Raw genomic sequence first — 19,489 nt, forward strand, 5'->3', positions numbered from 1 at the left:
ATGATGAGCGGTACCTTTTTTTTCTTAATACTTCAACCCGATCCAGCTGAAGATCAACTTGAGTAAGTGTAGATATTTCTTCTGTTTCTGATGAGCAGATCGGTTGATATGCGTGCGCTGTAGTGCATACACAGGAAAAATTACTGAGCAGTTTTTCCAGAGTTAAAAGTATTTTCCTCAAAATGGCTAATTTTGCTCTATTTTGAGTTTAGAGAGTAAAATTTGGAGTTGGCGTGGGAGCAAAATTACAGAGTAATTGTGTAACGGAGTAACAGAGTCAGTTGTGGCTCTGAACTGAGTAAAATAGCACAAGAGTTAATTTCATGACACACACTGAATTGAGTCAAATACCAGATAAATGAAGGTGTTATAAAAAGTAGTTTTAGAACGGTGTTGGAATGTGTGAAAAACATGACCTTACCCACTGGGACTTGACCTGATGGGATTAAGAGTTGTCAGTGGGAGGGATTTTCACTCTTTTCATTGAATGGAATGGAAATTTTTTACTCTTCTCATTGAATAACACCCCCCCCCCCCCCCCCCCCCCGACCACTGCCAACCTTTTATCCCAAAACAATAGGACATAAATGTTTTGATGGCCAGTTAATTGTCCAAATCAATGGAGCAGATGTAAGTTTTTGTGCTTGATCCATTCCTAAGACTGAACAGAATCACCTTAAAAGGATAGTTCGGGATTTTTGACATGAATCTGTATGGCATCCCCATCAATAGTGTCGTGCAAACACACTGACTTACCCCTGACAGCATCCTGTGAGTCCAGTTCTTGTCCAGTTTTGGTCCAGACAAAAGTAGTCCGGCAAGTTTGTTGGGGTCACGAAAGTAAAATGTTTTTCATCTCAAAACAGTATGTGTTCAAAAGAGTGATATATTTGCATCACAAAACTGTTGCCAAATAAAAAGTCAGACCTTGAAATCGCTTGGCACTATTTTCTCTCCCTTCTTATCACTGCGCGCTGCCGCCAGGTGACAGCCACGTCTGTTTCATTCATTGTTTACTAGTGATGGGAATTTCGGCTATTTTTCGGGAGCCGGCTCTTTTGGCTCTTCTTACTATAAGGAGCCAGCTCTTTCGGCTCCCAAATGGCTCCTGAGATTTTATTTTTGATTTAAAGGAATACGCCACCCCCAAATGAAATTGAGTCAGTCCCTGCAGTCCCTAGAGTTGGATGAGTGAGCCAAAGCGTTTTGTAGCCGACCCAGCCATTGTCCTGATCTATAAACGCCCAGGTTAGCTTAGCTTAGTCGCTGGCGTGTCCAGCTAGCATTGTCGTTGCAAAAGTGAATTAAATAACTCAAGATTTTTTATAATTATTTCTCATGACTTGTACAGTCACATCGAGTACACATATCAATGCAAATTAACACGAAGGGATTTACTAGACCAATTTATATCTGGAACTATTTTCAGCCACAGCACAGGCAAAGCACCGCTGCAGGCGCAAAGACACCGCGCAGCGCCTGAAAACGGGTGCGCAGCGCCTGAAAACCCGTTTTCAGGCGCTGCGCGGTGTCTTTGCGCCTTCCTTTTCCTACCTATTCCTTTAATTGCTGCAATTAACTAGTTAATTCTGATTCTATTTCTCCTCTCAGTTATAATCTGTCCTGCTTTTGAAAAGATCCTCTCTGGGGGTACAGATGCTGCCACTATACACATCCTCCGTGCCATCACGTGTGTAAGCCGTGGATAGAGTGCAGCCTTGGTCTCCCACCAGCTTAGTGGGTCTGCGTTTCGCTGTCACCTGGCGGCAGCGCGCAGTGATAAGAAGGGAGAGAAAATAGTGCCAAGCGATTTCGAGGTCTGACTTTTTATTTGACAACGGTTTTGTGATGCAAATATATCACTCTTTTGAACACGTACTGTTTTGAGACGAAAAACGTTTTACTTTCGTGACCCCAACAAACTTGCCAGACTACTTTCGTCTGGACCAAAACTGGACAAGAACTGGACTCACAGGATGCTGTCAGGGGTAAGTCAAATCAAATCAAATCAAGTTTATTTGTACAGCGCTTTTAACAATAAACATTGTCGCAAAGCAGCTTTACAGAATTTGAACGACTTAAAACATGAGCTAATTTTATCCCTAATCTATCCCCAATGAGCAAGCCTGTGGCGACGGTGGCAAGGAAAAACTCCCTCAGACGACATGAGGAAGAAACCTCGAGAGGAACCAGACTCAAAAGGGAACCCATCCTCATTTGGGCAACAACAGACAGCCTGACTATAATATTAACAGTTTTAACAGGTATAACCCTCAACTGTCCTCATGGGGCCGTCCTTCACAGGAGTGGGGCGATAAAACTCCGACCAGACACAGGGCACCAGGATGGATCAAGCAGGTCCGAGGGGCAGAAGAGGCCAGCATCTCAATCCCAGGATCAACATGTAACTCAGAGGGACAGATGGGGGGGGGGAGAGAGAGAGAAAGAAAACACGTTGTTAGGTATGCCCTAAAAATGACAAGTATTAAATCTGTGTGGTAGGCTCGCAGAGACGAGAGTCTTTACATCAGGCATGACGCACAATGGCATGTTAATATGGTAAAAAATATTTCATGACCTGCTCTGGCTGGATGCTTGATTGGGTGATGGGAGCACACTCCTCAGCAATGATGAGATGCAGATGGGACCCTTAGGCCTGGCCAAGACAATTCAGTTACATTTCACCGGGTCTGGGACATGCGACAGAATGTCTGACGGCCGATTCCCTGCAGGCTACGATAGCCAGTCGAGGTCCCCACCATCTCCACCAAAAGATTTCCTGTTGACTCCATGTAACTCAGAGGGACAGATTTGGGGTGGGGGGGAGAGAAAGAAAACACAGGTGGTTAGGTATGCCCAATGTCACCTGAATAAGTAGGAACAGTATACATATTGCACCGAGTACAAGCAGGGACTCCGGCAACTAACTATGACAGCATAACTAAAAGGAGAGAGCCAGAAGGTAACACAGGCATGAGGGAGCCCCGGGACATAAAGCAGCCAGCCACTGCACCGTCAACAAACTCGAGTGAGCAAGCGAGTGGGGACTGACAGCATCCATACATCCCAGTTTACCAAAACACTCTATGTCTGAGGACCCTCCAGATCTACTCCTTTACCTCATAAACACCATTAACAAGTCAGTAAGTCAGTGTGTTTGCACGACACTATTGATGGGGATGCCATACAGATTCATGTCAAAAATCCCGAACTATCCCTTTAAGTGACCAAAACAGTTCATCACAATGGGTAAGGTCATGTTCACATATTCCAACACCATTCTAAAACTGCTTTTTACATCATCTTCATTTATCTGTTATTTTTTTAGTACAATCATGACATACAGACTACAGAGATATTATTGTAGCTGAACTTATGCTGAACACAAAAAAGTCATATAACTTTGAAAATACTGCTTAGATTTGTTGAAATTGACAACAAAATCATTAGAGTGCCAGAAAATACCCTCAGACCCCAGGGGGATGGATAATAAAAGTAATATTTTAGTTAATAAGAGATTTTTTTTTTTTTGCGGTGTGGTTTCCATCAAATCCTGCGCTCTGATTGGCTGGCGAGCGGGTCCATATCCTACGATACGGACCCCAGTTACGGACCCCGGTTATGGACCTCTGGCGACTCGTTCACAACAACAAACACAGTAGCATTTTTGGTCAACATTTATCTTTTTTAAATAAGATTTATTTATAAGATTATCAAAAATCTTATAAATTTTTGCCAGCTTTTCTCAGTATAATCGCATTAATTTTACAGCATGGATAGTGATAACGACAGTGTTCACAGCGAAAGTGAGTTTTACTACCCTGAGGAAGAAAAAATAAAAGAAAACATTTCAGGAGAAAGCTAAAAACCTGTAACTTGCTAACGCCGAGCAAAAACATGGCTGAATCCTGAATGACTCCGTTTTGTATAAATAGGGGACTACATAGGCGGCAAAATGTAGTTTTTTTCCTGCCATGGAAGTGCACTTGTATACCATTTGCCATGAATGAGGATTCAAAATGGCGGCTCGGCTCGGTTTTCCCTTTCGGGCGCTCTCGTTTTCTGTTAGAATTTGGTAAAGAAAAAAATGAATATATTATTTACCAGCTTAAGGTCGGTCCGTATGGTGCAATACCGTGACCTCGGCCTTGAATACTGACCTCGGTCCAGAGGGCCTCGCTCAGTACTTTCAAGACTTCGGTCACGGTATTTCACGCTATGGACCTCCCAGCTGGTAAATAACACACACACACACACACACACACACACACACACACACACACACACACACACACATTATATATATATTTCATTCCAACCTTTACAAATGTGGGTTAAAAAGTTATTGTTGGTTATTAAGAAAATGAAATTTTATAAAAGGAATATTTAAGTTGGTAAAGAAGGAAAATAAATGTTGCATTTTTTTGTAAAGTTTTCATCATTTAATTTATTTTTTCAAAAACATTGTTGGAAAATTTAATCATTACCCCAAGAAATTGAATTGAATTGTGAATTGTGTGAATTGTTACATGCCTAGTAGCAACAGTGGTAAGTAAAGTGTTGCTAAATAATTGTTTTGTGATTTTAAAGTGCAGTTTTTCCTTTTCACTTTACACTAGTGCCTTTTAGTTGGCAGATATGAAAATGGGAAAACGTTCTGATCCTACACAGATCTCGTGAGATTGCATAAATTTATGTTTAAGTTAACACATGAATGCAAACTGTGGTTTATTGGTTTGGTTGAACTGTTTAACTGTCAAGTTACTGCGAGTTTATATACGAGTTTTATATACGGCTTGCATTGTCAAGTTTGAATCACATATTTATTCCAATTACACCGATTTAATGAAACATGTAAAATATGGTTGTTTTACATTAATGACCTCATTAATGCGGTTAATTAAAACAAATAAGACTAGCTATTCAGTTAGGATAAAAGTAATGGCTCCCTGTAAAATAATAAAGAGTTAGTTTGTGTTTATGGTAGCCGACATACTACAACAGCTGAGCTGCTTTACTGAAAGATTTAGTAGACGCTGGACTTTGGAGGCGCTCTTTCATGGCTTAGCTAGCATTTGAGAAGTGTTAAGAAAATCACTGTTATCAAATCGCTTTGTTTGGTTTGCGTTACAAAATAATTTACACGCAACTTTACTAAAAGACTGATCAGTTAAACCCCAATGGCTTTAAACTCAAGTCTTTCCGATCCACACTAAGTTCATTTCTCTTAGCTAATACGTTCATTCTAAGATGCTAGGTTTCAAATCTCAATCACTTGAGCTACATGAAATGGTCAGTTTTGTTCGTTGCTAAAAGTTGCTAATGATTATTCCCAGTGTATCATCATGGGCAACAATGAGCATCAGCTGATAGTCTGATAGTTGCTCTGTATGTTCGAGGACTATGCTGTACTGTATAAAAGCGTTTGCTGTTCCAGTGACTGAGCGTGTTAAAAATGAATGCATCATGCTTGGAGATCCATTACTGCAGCATTCATACCCAAAAGTAACAACAATAATAGCACCGTGATGCTTCTGTTTCACTGTTTCGCCACGATTTCTTCTGCTGAGCTGAATGTAGTCCTTAGGTACAAAGTAAAACTTCGTTACTGTGGAACCAGTTAGAAGTTTACAGGAACCAGGAAAAGGTCAGGCCTCAGAGGACATGAAATTGCTCATAAAATGGAGTCTTTTAAGGGTCGCATTTGGCCTGTAAAGTACAGCAGATGCAATAAAAAGATGTAGCTGTAATGTGGTGTTAGGGAAAATGCCTCGGACACTGCTTTTTCTTTTCCTGGCCAGTAAGTGAAAGACTCTTAACCCTAATCAGAACGATTACATGAGAAATTTTAAACAGAGCTTTTTACATGTCCTCTTACTTAGCGGATAGTGCTGCTAACGTTTTACGCTCAATAACTGGCATCCAGGAGACGTTTTCTGTCAGTTACTGAAGGAAACGTTTGCAAGACCGCGACCTTTTCTCTTACAGTTTTCATTTGGCTCTCAGCAGTGCGTTGCTGCAATTGTTGAACTGGAGGAACAGAAACCGAACGATGTTATAATACAGTATCATTTTCACCTTCGCATAAAATTTGCCATTTTTGGATCACGACAACTGAGTTAAATAGTCTCTGCTTAACTAATATTGTACTTGTTATGCCCAGGTCAGACTTCAGGCAAAATCGCAGGTAGGCACAAGAGTGGTCTTGCGTCGACGCACGACAATGCAGATAATGTCAGAGTGTTGCAAAGGGTCCTTAGTAGAGGCAGGTTGACGCAAGTGGATCATGATCTGTTCGCATTTCAGCTGCGATTCGCTTCCAGTTGGTGCAAATAGCAGGTTGACGCAGGCAGTCGTGCTACGCTTGAGCAACCAATCGCACGTTGAAGCAAGTAGCGGCAGCTAGACGCAGGCTGACGCAGGGGAAGACAAGTCTTTAGAGATGGCTGCGATGCATTGCAGGTAGACGCAGACTGCACCTGCAAATAGTTTACAACAGCCTGCAAGCAGTCTTATGGCCATATATATTTTTTAAAGTTTTTCTATGCGCTGTGTCAACCTGCATCTGCTTCCGACTGGTTGATTCAGCTTAAAAACTCTGCGTCTTGCAATACATCTGACCACAATGAAGGATTTGACGCAAAATGTCTGGTCGCGGCATGCGTCTTTCTGCCGTCTGACCTGGGCATTAGTCGCATTATTGACATGGTGCTTGTTTGTTAGAGGTTATATTTAGAAGCAAAACCATTTCCAAAACTGCCTGAGTGGTGTTTTGGGAACATTTTTCTGCTTCATTCGATCAAAGTTTGAGACGTTTCCATCAACCATTTTGAACAGAAAGCTGTACAGACTCGTATCTAGCATGGAGGTAGGTGGGTGAGTGGGTTAACTCGTGTTGTGTGTTGTAATGGTACTACTGAAACACTGTGGGTATGTTCAGTTCTGTTTGTTCTGGATGTTTTGTTCAGAGCGAGTGTAATATTTGTATAATAGTGCAAAGAAACATTTGACCATTTGTGAAATATAGCCTGTGTATAATAAGAATGTTCGAAGCGATTTGTAACAGGACGGCTTAATTGGATCATTGGTACTGGTGCTATTTTATGATTGCAGCTTGTTCTTTAATTGAGGCTTTTTATTTCGAAATTGGTTCTGCATTACTGATTTGCTTTCGCGAGGTTTGTTTCTACCATCATTTGCAATAAGAAATATTCGAAAGTGTACAACGCTGAACATTCTGCTTTTATTATTGGATTAGTGTTCCGAGCTCCCTGTCCCACTCTCTCATTTTGTCCATTCGTGAATCGGTAATGTCTAATGCCATATTGCTAATGCGTATCCCTAAAGTGTATCGTGTCACTGGAACATAAGTTCTCTTTCAGGATTTTTTTTTTTTGAAAGTTTGGATGGATCGTACTGATATTCCTGAATCATTAAATAGTCTCGGCTTTTGCCTGCTCGTTGTTGTTGTTCCCCTGGGATTGCTTGTTGCTTCGCTCCGTTCCACCCCTCGATGTTTCCTGCAGAAAGAGGCGGGGCTTACAGAGTGACATCAGGATGCATCGATACTCGCGCCGGAAGTTCTGATTGAGCAGCCCATATACAACAGCGTTGAGGCAGGAGTTGAAATACGCCATAAAATAGCTGACCACAAAGAGCCAATCGGGAATCAATGGTGCCACTTTGGGTGGATCCACGGCAACAGCTAAGCCAATCAGATTGAGCGGCGCCCAGCAGACTGCGAACAGCACAAAGACGACGAACATGGTGAGGAAATGACGGACCTCACTTGGCCGGAGGCGGGGCCTCGTCTCGCTAGATACTCTCCGTCTCACGTTTAGCACGAGCATCCAAATCCGTGCATAGCAGAATGTTACAATGACAATAGGAAACAGAAAGTGAACGAAAACCACAGCAAAGGTGTAACCGGCGCTTGCAGTTTGGCTAAAAGTGCAAGAATACACACGAGGATCATAGGTTAGTGACCCCAGTGCAAGATTGGGCAGTATGGCGACGCCTGTTAGAGCCCACACAAGTGTGATTAGAGCCAGCGTACCAACGCGGCCATACACTTTGGCATAAGTGCGGGCATGGCAGATGAAACAGTAGCGGTTGAGTGCAATAGCTGTGATGTTGAAGACGGATCCGATGACGCTGGCGCCCATCAGAAAGCCACTAATTTTGCACTCGGTCTCGCCAGGCAGCCAGCCGGAGTGTAGCAGCGCGTGAAGGACAAGCGGGTACGGGTAACACACCACCAGCAGGTCTGCCAACGCAAGGCTCACCACAAACGCATTACCTGTAACATAGACACAAAGATAAACAACATTATATCAAGCAAACACAAACCTGTCCACATAAAGAACCACACAACACTGTTCGCAACAGTTTCTCCAAACATCAGCTCACTGTCTAGTGATCTCAGTAAACAAGCTCCTTAATATGAGGTAGCTAAAGCTGGACAAGTAACATCGATATTATATTAGCTGAATTAAATGGTTCGTATTGAATCTTAGCATATTGCTGTTTTCAGTAGCTGACTCACCAAAATCTAACAGTTTTATACTGGATCTGTTTCCATCACAAACAATTCAGTCTTTTTAAACATGAATAAATCAGTGTCACTCACAAAGAGTCTTGAAATTAAAACGTGAATGAAAAAAGTCAGTTCTTTTCATTTAATGTTGGTTTAAAAATGTAGATGTTTATCAATCTGTCTTTATAAACATGTGTGAAACAGGCATGAAATTAACCCGCATAGTGATGGACACAACACAACCCACTTCCGACCGTTTAGAATCGTATTTTTCTACGAGAGTGAACAATATCCAATATCTGTGTGATCCAGGAGTGAAGCATCACTATTACCCCCTTTCCACCAATGTGCTAGTTCTGGGCTAGCGCTAGTGCTAGTTTGGAGCCAGTTCAACTTGCGAACCGGTTTGCTTTTCAACGGGATAGAGAGCCACCATCACTGTATACATCTCCGCTTTCCAAGCAATGCTAGCCCCGCTGCTAGTGTCGCTAGCCTGCCCTGCTAGCACCAAGCACAACAACAAAGACGGGCGACATCGTCTCTTATTCTTCTCCTTCTTTGGATTACTCAGATTACACACTACACTAGCTCTGTTTTGTTTATAAAAATGGCGGTTACAACGTTTTAACTGGTCTTGTTGGTCATGATAATCCCGTCTTTAGTCCCTGACGTAAGCAGTTCTTGGTTCTCGACCAGCAAAGTCTTGGTGCTGCTCTGGAACCAGTTTTCCTGGCCGAGAGCTGGTTGAAATATGGTTTGAGATTAGGCACCGGCTCCGAAACCGCTCTGGAATTGCTTTGGTGGAGAAGGGGTATAAGATCAATGACACACACCCAGACACACAATGTGTTTTTGGCTATATATGTGTGTGTGTGTGTGTGTGTGTGTGTGTGTGTGTGTGTGTGAGAGCACATTTGTAAACAAGACTGATGAGACTGATGAGTTCAAATAGAGTTCAAAGCAGAATTTAATACAGCAACAGAAATCAACTCCGATATGCACACACATGCGCGCATGCTCGCATGCGCATACACACACACCCACATATCCAATAATTAAACCGTAACTCCTAATTAAAACATTTATGACCTGAGACAAAGGGATGTTTTCTTGCTCTGCTAATGAATTCACAGACACACACACTCCAAGACTGTTTTCAACACACCCTTGTGGACAAGGAAATGTGGAAATGCAAATTTGATGTTTCAAAAGTGTAAACCTGATGAAAAAACCCCCAACTGTGTAGCAGGAGCAGATTCATCAACAGGAACACGCATGGACTTGGAAGCAAGAACGATGCAGCTTAAGTGATTTCCTTTGTGATTTACACACTTCATTTCCTTCGCTCTAATTAGCTCGTCTCATTTCGCTCCCAGAGTCAAATTAAAGTAGTAAAATCTGATTTGGACACAGACGATCTAAGTAAACAATCCTTTGCTAAATTTAGACCACATTATCTGTGAAAAATGAACATTCGAGCTATTTGGCATTTCCTTATCACCGTATTATACCTGTAAACTCCTGACCCCTTTCATTTCCCACACACCACACATCTGTCTTTGACCTTCCTGGCTTTCCACTTTTTATATTTGGGCATTAGTTTTGTCTGAAATTGGTGCTTTATTTGCCGTTGTATACAAAAACATCCCTGTTAGAAGTACAAACAAATACACAGATGCTTTGTATTAATTTCTGTGGAAGTGCACAAGAAATGCTCCAAAGGACCGCAGGATACATGTGTCAGACACCTTGGGTCAAAAAAGTCAAAGTCCCTCTCATGCCAGAATCTGGTCTTCCCAGGTAGTCTCCTGTCCCAGTATTAACCAACTCTTTAAGGCATATTAGTGCGGTGCTGATCTCTGTTTCGATAGCCCTTGGCCTCTCACCTATACAGCTAGGGTTACAGTGGGGGGCTAGTCCTCTGGTAACTGCGAGAGTTTGACTTCCCTACTCGCATCTGTATTGCAGCGTGCCTTGCCAGACGGTAGTAGGTACCATTTTTATAATGGCATTTGGTATGACCCAACCACGAGTAGAACTCACGATCTCCCGGTCGTGAAGCAGACACGCTAACCACTAGGCCAACCCGCGGTCACCATCTTGGGTACAATCAAACAACATCCGTCCTTTCGCACTGAGGATCACATGCAGCTCAGCTGACAGAAGCTGGAGGATGGCCGGTCAACATTTTTGCTTTATTACCTTTTAAACTATGGAACAATATTCCAGAAAACATTTGGAATATTTGCTCTGTTGCTCTATATGTGAATTTAAGTCCATGGTAAGATAAGGTCTCACATAGCCAGAATCACTTCAAGGTAGATGCCGGGAGACAACTTTGAGCCTTCCAGGGGTCAACCGGCATGCGTTCTGGGCCCTTCCTTCAGAATACATGAGAGCCCGGGAGCTACCTTGACAACCGTGAGAGTGTGGCTTCCTTCCCCGGAAGGTTTGGTCATGTTGAAAATTGCCATGTGTCAAGCGCGGGATGAATTCATCCGTTGCAACCATGAAGGCATCTGTGAAGATTCTTGAGGCATACGTGGACTACTAGGAATTACCGTAGCATTCCATCAATCATTGAGCTCAAAATGTTCATGGAACAACACTCTGTAGAAAGTGAAAAGTTTGCAATGGGGGCGTGGCTTATTTCATCTTGCCGTGGCTATGTCATACTGCAGCTGTGAAAAATCATACACAATGGCGTCATTGCCGTAAGACCATACATCGCTATACGTTGCTGCTGCCATTGGTTTTACCGGTGTCTTCCGTTGTGGCTACTGTACCTTCATTTGCATGTTTACTCCACCCAAATTTATGTGACAGATCACCTCCAAAATGTGCTGGAATGGCCACGGTAACCCCAGCCACGGTTCTCACGGATCAACCGGCTATGTGCGTGTCAAGATTTAAGAACTTGATGAGCCTTTGATCCTTCACTGTCAGAGATAAGCGTACACTAGGAGTCCGTTTCTGTCCCCCAGGGTATAATCTATACTAATGTACTGATACTCTAGGGATCATTATTGGACCTCAAGGTAACTGTGTGCCTTTTTAGTGCCAAAATGGTACATATATGTTTCCAATCAGTATATAAAGGGTACAAATTAGTCCCTTAGACCAGGGGTTCTCAACCTTTTCTGCTTTGAGGCCCATCTATTCATACTCATAAGTCAGGGCTTATTAAAAAAAAAGATCCCCAATTATATCCCCAATTCATCTATTCTAATAACCTATTGTAAAGTGGATTAATGGGATGCGACATCACTCCCTGTTACAGATGGGAGCCCAGGAATTAAAGAAATGCAATAAAAACAAACTGTTTTGTTTTTAAAACTGTATGGATGTGCCAGAAGTGAACATAAACCCATACATGCAGGTCATTCTCAATAAAAAGGGATTAATGATCCAAAAGTGGAGTCTGGTCCGTTAACACAAGAACTTACTGCCATGTTTGTGTTCAGCAAACAAGCAGGTTATTAAAACCAAGAAGTACACTCAAAAGAAGTGGATGTAGAAACCACTCAATGGGATTAGATCCTTACACGCTAGCAAAGAAGGATTTTTCCTACGAGTTGGAAAATGATCCATCCGTTGAGCTCCCTGACATCTGAAACTAACTGGTGCTGCAGACATCGTTCTACACGGACACACAGATGAAAACCTGGAAGAGCATGGAGGAGAACAACTTTTTATATGTGTCTGGGTTAAAGATCTGGGGATCAGGACACTACAAGATAGATGGCGGGAGACGGCTCTCAGTGCAGGAAGAGTGTTTATTAGCAGGCGTGATATTTACAAAAATGAAACACAAACAAAAGCAAAACAGAGTATTTAAACAGCGTTATAAACATGGCTAGAAACAAATGTGAGAGTAATAATAATGATACTTCGCACAGCGTCCATATCTGCATGTGCTGGTTACGCTCAAATCAGTATCAGGTGTTTCCCATAATGAATGGGTCCCAAGAGCATGCATAACGTGCTCCATAAGTGTGCGCGGCCACTCGAGCTGCACCAGATTCCAGCACCCGAAGGCGTGACAGTCAAGTATTTGCCTGCTGTGTGACCACAACTTTTAGTTCGCGTGTATATCGCCACCAAAATGCCTTATTTTCATCGATAACCCATCGCAAAGCGTCACGAGCTGTAGTGTGACTGGAGCTTAAGGAGGCGGATGTGACGTCGGATGCAATCCAGCAGTTGTACCCTACTATGAGTAAAAAATCAGCTTCAACTTGAAAAAAAACATTTGCGGCCCACTAAATGGCGCTTTGCAGCCCAGTGGTTGAGAAACACCACTTTTGAGGGTACTACCTCTACAGGGTCAAGCCGACGCGCCCCTGAAGGTACAATAATGTCCTTTATTTTCTGAGTGTTGCAAAAATCTATTTTTCAAAACGTGTTAAACTTTTAAAACTGCTGTCATGCGAATCTAATTTGCACCTTTACCTCAGAATGACTAATTAGGGCTTAATAAAGCTTATCAAAAACAAGGTAAACAAGGTATGAATAATTAATCTCTTTCCCAAGTGTGTTTCAGTTGATATTTGAAAACAAATTACGATGGCGTGTAAAGGGTGGGTCAGATTCTAGGTTCTTCTCCCTACCCTGTGTGTGTGTGCCTATTTTTCTGAGTCAGCGCTTGATCGATTTTCACTGACATCATCAGAAACCGCGACCTCTCAGAGGTGCCCTAAATTTCATTCAGAGACCCTGACTGCTGAATCCTGACTCGCCACCATCACATCCATCACATCCGAACCTTGTCAACTTTGAGTGTTAGAGGAAAGTGTTTGAATATTTGTGCTAATGAGAGATTTCAGACTTTTTAAAAATATGTTTGCAAAGCTGAAAATGTTGGAAGTCATCATGGAAAGCTTTGTCTTGAAACTGTTAGTTACTACAGTGTGTCAGGAATTAGTAGAGGAGGCGGATGCAAGTGCAGGAAAACGTTTATTTACAGTGAGACAAGTTAAACACAAAGACTCTGAACCGTGAACGAGAAATATGGAGGCAAGACAACAACATGAACACGATAAGCAGACGACTAAAGACCAACAAGGCGTGACGTAAATACCTGTGCTAATGAAATAACACAGTGATTCAGGTGATTCATATTCATAAAACACAGATGACGGGCAAGGAATTTCAACCATAAATCCCCCCACCCCCTAAACACCACACACACACACACACACACACACACACACCATTCATCATCTTCTGTGTACTCACTAAAGTGTTACGTTTGCAAACTTGTCACTCTGCATTAACAAGATACTGAAAGTCACCTTGTGAAACACACACACACACACACACACACACACACACACACACACACACACACACACACACACACACACACACACACACAGACAATGAGCGTTATTCACGTTTACAACACAAAGGGAAAAAAAGCAAAAAAAGGAGAGAGAAAAAGAGAAGATATGATGGAAGAGTATGATGAGTCAGGTAGCCAGAGTATAAACCGGCCTGTCATCACATTTATAGATGAAATGCTATACGGTACACACACACACACACACACACACACACACACACACACACACACACACACCTCTTTACTTTACTGACACAAACAGTGAGAAAATGATGGATGTGTGGAGCAGCGATAAGAGGTTCAGATGAATCAAAGTGTAAATCAAAGGTAAATCTCTCTCTCTCTCTCTCTCTCTCTCTCGTTGTCTCTCTCTCTCATTGCACCTTCTATCAGTTCCTTAATCCTTAGTGGCAGAACCATACTCAGTGTTATCTCTCTCTCTCTCGTCGTCTCATTGAACTGATTTTACCCACAATCCTCCTCTGTTTCACCCATAATCCTGTACGTAACAAAAGGAGGGAGAGGACAGTGCTGATCTTCTGTCGAAACAAAACTACCCATAATCCCACCTGCTTTTAATCATAATTCTGTGTAAATTAAAAAGGAAATCATAAATTAAACATCAGGACCTTTTTAACCATCTGGAACTGTTCAATACATTTTCCTTCTAGGTCAACTTGATTCCATTCGTAATTTTACCCATAACTCCATGCAAATGTAATTACAGTATATTCCCATGTAATTTCACCAAATTTTGTGCAGAATGTTGACCAATTTTGCCCATAATTCCACCAAATTCTATCAATAATTCCACCAAATTTGGCCCATAATTTCATTCGTTACCAATGATTTTACCCATTTTTCACCCATAATTCCACCCAATTGTACTCATAACTCCACTCAGTTGTACCCATAACTCCACCCAATTTTGCCCATAACTCCACCCAATTATACTCATAATTCCACCCAATTTTGCCCATAACTCCACCCAGTTATACTCATAATTCCACCCAATTTTGCCCATAACTCCACCCAATTATACTCATAATTCCACTGTGGGTAGTAAAAGAGAGCAACTGGACTTGCTTGAAGATTCTTGAAGACGTTTCACCTCTCATCCGAAAGGCTTCTTCAGTTCTGTCTGACTGGTAGGGAGCATCAGGTATTTATCCTCTCATGGATGAAAAGCTCATCTAAGGTGTAATTGAGTCATCCTGTTGGTGTGGGTCACTGGGGGCTGGTTGTGAACAGCCTCGAGAGTCATTAGGGCGATCAATGGATTGCCCGTTAGGGTGATCAATGGAATGCTGATTCTCTCTGTCCTCCTGTGAGTCACTGAAAACAGCTGGGTTTTGGTGTGCATTCAGTTCTCTGGGAAGTGTGCCAAGGACTGCATTGTAGGTGGCTGATAAATGATGTCTTAGACCCCCGCCTCTGTTCAGTGATGGCTGTTCCAGGTTAACAAAAATGGCTTCTTTAACTCCTCACTCATACCAACGATCCTCTCTGGCTAAAATACGTATGTTGCAATCCTGAAATGAGTGTCCTTTGTTGTTAAGATGAAGGTAGACAGCAGAGTCCTGGCCTGAGGAGCTGGCTATCCTGTGTTGAGCCATGCACCTGTGAAGCGGTTGTTTAGTTTCCTCAATATACGAGTCTGTGCATTCCTCACTGCACTGAATTGCATACACTACGTTGTCATGTTTGTGCCTGGGTATTCTGTCCTTAGGGTGGACCAGTTTCTGCTTCAGGGTGTTACTGGGTCTGAAATGTACCGGAATGTTGTGTTTGTAGAAGATCCTCCTGAGTTTCTCAGATAGACCAGAAATGTAGGGAATGACAATGTTCTTGCATTTGTTCCTGTTATCCTCCTTGTCCGTTATGTTCCTTTTTCTGCTCTTGAGGAAAGAGCAGTTGGGATACCCGCAGTTCTGAAGTGCTTTCTTGATGTGATTCTGCTCCTTCTCTTTTCCCTCTATCATTGTAGGGATGTTCTGAGCCCTGTGTTGCAAGGTCCTAATGACCCCCAATTTGTGTTCCAGTGGGTGGTGAGAGTCAAAGAGTAGGTACTGGTCTGTGTGTATGGGTTTCTGGTAGACCTCGATTCTCAGGCTTCTGTCTTGTCTAATGTGTACATCACAATCCAAGAAGGCTAGATTATTCCCACTGACGTCCTCTCGAGTGAAGTTGATGTTAATATCCACTGCATTGATGTGCTTAGAGAAGGCTTCCACCTCATGGGTTTTGATTTTAACCCAGGTGTCATCCACATATCTGAACCAGTGGCTGGGAGCAACTCCTGAAAAAGTGGTCAAAGCTTTATGTTCTACTTCCTCCATGTAAAGATTGGCCACAATAGGGGATACTCGTGAGCCCATGGCGCATCCATGCTTCTGTCTGTAGAAACTTTCATTAAACTGGAAATAAGTGGTAGTCAGGCAGAGGTCAAGCAGGGTGCAAATATGGTCCGTGGTGAGGTTTGTTCTATCCAATAAGGTGCTGTCTCGAAGGAGTCATTTTCTAACAGATTCAACTGCTTCTGTGGTGGGAATGCAGGTGAACAGAGAAGTGACAAGAACAAGCCTGAACTGATGTTTGAAGAGTTGACAGTACTTCTTCCCAGTGAAGTTTTGGAACGAGTCTCTGAGTTTGCTGAGAAAGCACAGATTTCACAACATACCAAAGGCAAGGAATGACAGATGCGCAAATTTCAAACTTTGCTGTCTAAAACCACCTCCTCCAGCAAGACAGAAGTGCTGACTTGGAGGAAGAAATCTGACCAGGCTACACAACCGGACATAGAAGAGAAATGGGTGAAGAACTTATCCGACAGGGTACTCACCCAACCAGAGAAAAATGTTCTATCCAAGGGACTTAACTTTGCAGTTTCACCAGAGCAGATACCAGTGGTAGATCTCATCACAGCCACAGAATCTGCCATCAGAAACAACAATCTGACCAACACAGAGGCAGAACAACTTAGACTGAAGATATCAGCTGCTCTGTCCAGTGCAAAAGCACCCCCCTCCAACCTCACCAGCCAAGAAAGGAGGGCTCTTACATTGCTTCAAAGACACCGGAACATCACCATCCTTCCTGCTGACAAAGGGAGATGCACAGTGTTGCTAAACACAGCGGACTACCACTCCAGGATGACCAGTCTCCTCAGCGACACTACCACCTATGAAACCTTGAGGTGGGACCCCACAAGTTGTTACAAAAAGAAAGCTGTTAGCTGCCTGCAACAACTAGAAAAGGACCAAGCCATCAACTGATCTCTGTACTACAGATTAGAGGTCTGCGCGGGACAGAATTTTCAGTCCCGCTCCTGCCCGCATTGTGCAGTCCCGCTCCCGCCCGCTCCCGCAAAGAATTATGATTTTCAGTCCCGCTCTCGCCCGTGCCTGCCATATTTTGTCCCGCTCCCACCCACAAATCCCGCATGATGCAGACGTTCGCGTTATTTCTCACGAAAGTTCCTGTCATTGGCTTGGGGAATTAAACATGCTGAGCTTAGCTGAGCTCTCCACTGACCGAGCCTTCATTTATTGTAAGTTTATTGTTTAGACTCTGACATTCTGCTGACACATTCCAAGTTGAGCGCTGCATGCGCTCATGATTGACAGCTCTCGCTTTGATTGACAGCTCTCGCTTTGATTAACAGCTCTCGCTTTGCGCACTCCCACTTCCGAGTCTGTGGCGTTATGATTCCAACCGCGATTTCATTCTCCTCTCATATGAAGTGTTGTGCAACCACAACCAGCTCCTCAGATTATACACTGTCTATTTCTCGCTTTAAATTGAACAATCTGTGCGATACACAGTTCTTTTTAATACTAGTGAATACTTTTTAATACTTTTTTAATACTTTTTAATACTTAGGACTAATACTCTTGACTTTTTAACGGTAAATGTACCTCTTTTTAAAGCAGCACTTACTTCTGAAGCACTGTGAGCTTCACTAGAGGAGCTCTGCTCTTCTGCCATGATCGGAGATCTCAAACACGGAACAGCGGAAAGGAATCGGAAACGTACGCGAGATTAGACCACATCCGCAAATTTAGGCATCTTAAAATGTTTTTATTTATGCCAAATAAAATATCCAGCACAAATTATATATGATAGACATAAATTAATAATTTATAAATTTTATTTTAAACACGTTTTTAGTTTGCGGGACTGCAGCTTATCACCTCTCCCGCCCGCTCCCGCATTGTGCACTCCCGCTCCCGCCTGCAATGAGCTTTCAAAATTTGTCCCGCGCCGCACTGCTTTGCGTCGGGTCCCACGGGACTCCTGCGGGAGCGCAGGGCTCTACTACAGATTGTACCCTGGGGAAGCCATTCCTCTCATATATGGACTCCCCAAGATTCACAAGGAAGGAGCTCCACTCAGACCTATCATCAGCAGTATAAACTCTGTTACTTACAACATTGCCAAACACCTAGCCACCATCCTGGCTCCTCTCATTGGGGATACGCCACATCACGTCAAAAACTCCCAAGATTTTGCTACTAAAGTTGCAGACCTCAAACTAGACTCAGATGAAACCATGGTTTCCTATGACGTCACTTCTCTGTTCACCTGCATTCCCACCACAGAAGCAGTTGAATCTGTCAGAAAACGACTCCTTCGAGACAGCACCTTATTGGATAGAACGAACCTCACCATGGACCAGATTTGCACCCTGCTTGACCTCTGCCTAACTACCACTTATTTCCAGTTTAATGAAAGTTTCTACAGACAGAAGCATGGATGCGCCATGGGCTCACCAGTATCCCCTATTGTGGCCAATCTTTACATGGAGGAAGTAGAACATAAAGCTTTGACCACTTTTTCAGGAGTTGCTCCCAACCACTGGTTCAGATATGTGGATGACACCTGGATTAAAATCAAAACCCATGAGGTGGAAGCTTTCTCTAAGCACATCAATGCAGTGGATATTAACATCAACTTCACTTGGGAGGACGTCAGTGGGAATAATCTAGCCTTCTTGGATTGTGATGTACTCATTAGACAAGACAGAAGCCTGAGCATCGAGGTCTACCAGAAACCCACACACACAGATCAGTCCAGAGACTCTTTGACTCTCACCACCCACTGGAACACAAATTGGGGGTCATTAGGACCTTGCAACACAGGGCTCAGAACATCCCTACAATGATAGAGGGAAAAGAGAAGGAGCAGAATCACATCAAGAAAGCACTTCAGAACTGCAGGTATCCCAACTGGTCTTTCCTCAAGAGCAGAAAAAGGAACAGAATGGACAAGGAGGATAACAGGAACAAATGCAAGAACATTGTCATTCCCTACATTTCTGGTCTACCGTATCTGAGAAACTCAGGAGGATCTTCTACAAACACAACATTCCGGTACATTTCAGACCCAGTAACACCCCGAAGCAGAAACTGGTCCACCCTAAGGACAGAATACCCAGACACAAACAGGACAACGTAGTGTATGCAATTCAGTGCAGTGAGGAATGCACAGACTCGTATATTGGGGAAACAAAACAACTGCTTCACAGGCGCATGGCTCAACACAGGATAGCCAGTTCCTCAGGCCAGGACTCTGCTGTCTACCTTCATCTTAATAACAAAGGACACTCA

General features: G+C 43.0%; 1 protein-coding gene across 1 annotated transcript in view; it reads right to left on the minus strand.

Annotated features, from left to right (window-relative positions):
* Window positions 1-4,926: 4,926 nt before the first annotated feature.
* The window catches only part of mtnr1ba (melatonin receptor type 1Ba), a 60,860-nt gene continuing 46,297 nt past the window's right edge, over window positions 4,927-19,489 (minus strand). Inside the window, exon 2 of the mRNA XM_060943361.1 lies at window positions 4,927-8,299. Coding sequence (XP_060799344.1) covers window positions 7,434-8,299 — 866 coding nt within the window. The 3' untranslated portion in view covers window positions 4,927-7,433. The remainder of the gene's footprint in view (window positions 8,300-19,489) is intronic.

Source organism: Neoarius graeffei, chromosome 16 (assembly GCF_027579695.1).
Source record: "Neoarius graeffei isolate fNeoGra1 chromosome 16, fNeoGra1.pri, whole genome shotgun sequence".
Lineage (NCBI taxonomy): Eukaryota > Metazoa > Chordata > Actinopteri > Siluriformes > Ariidae > Neoarius > Neoarius graeffei.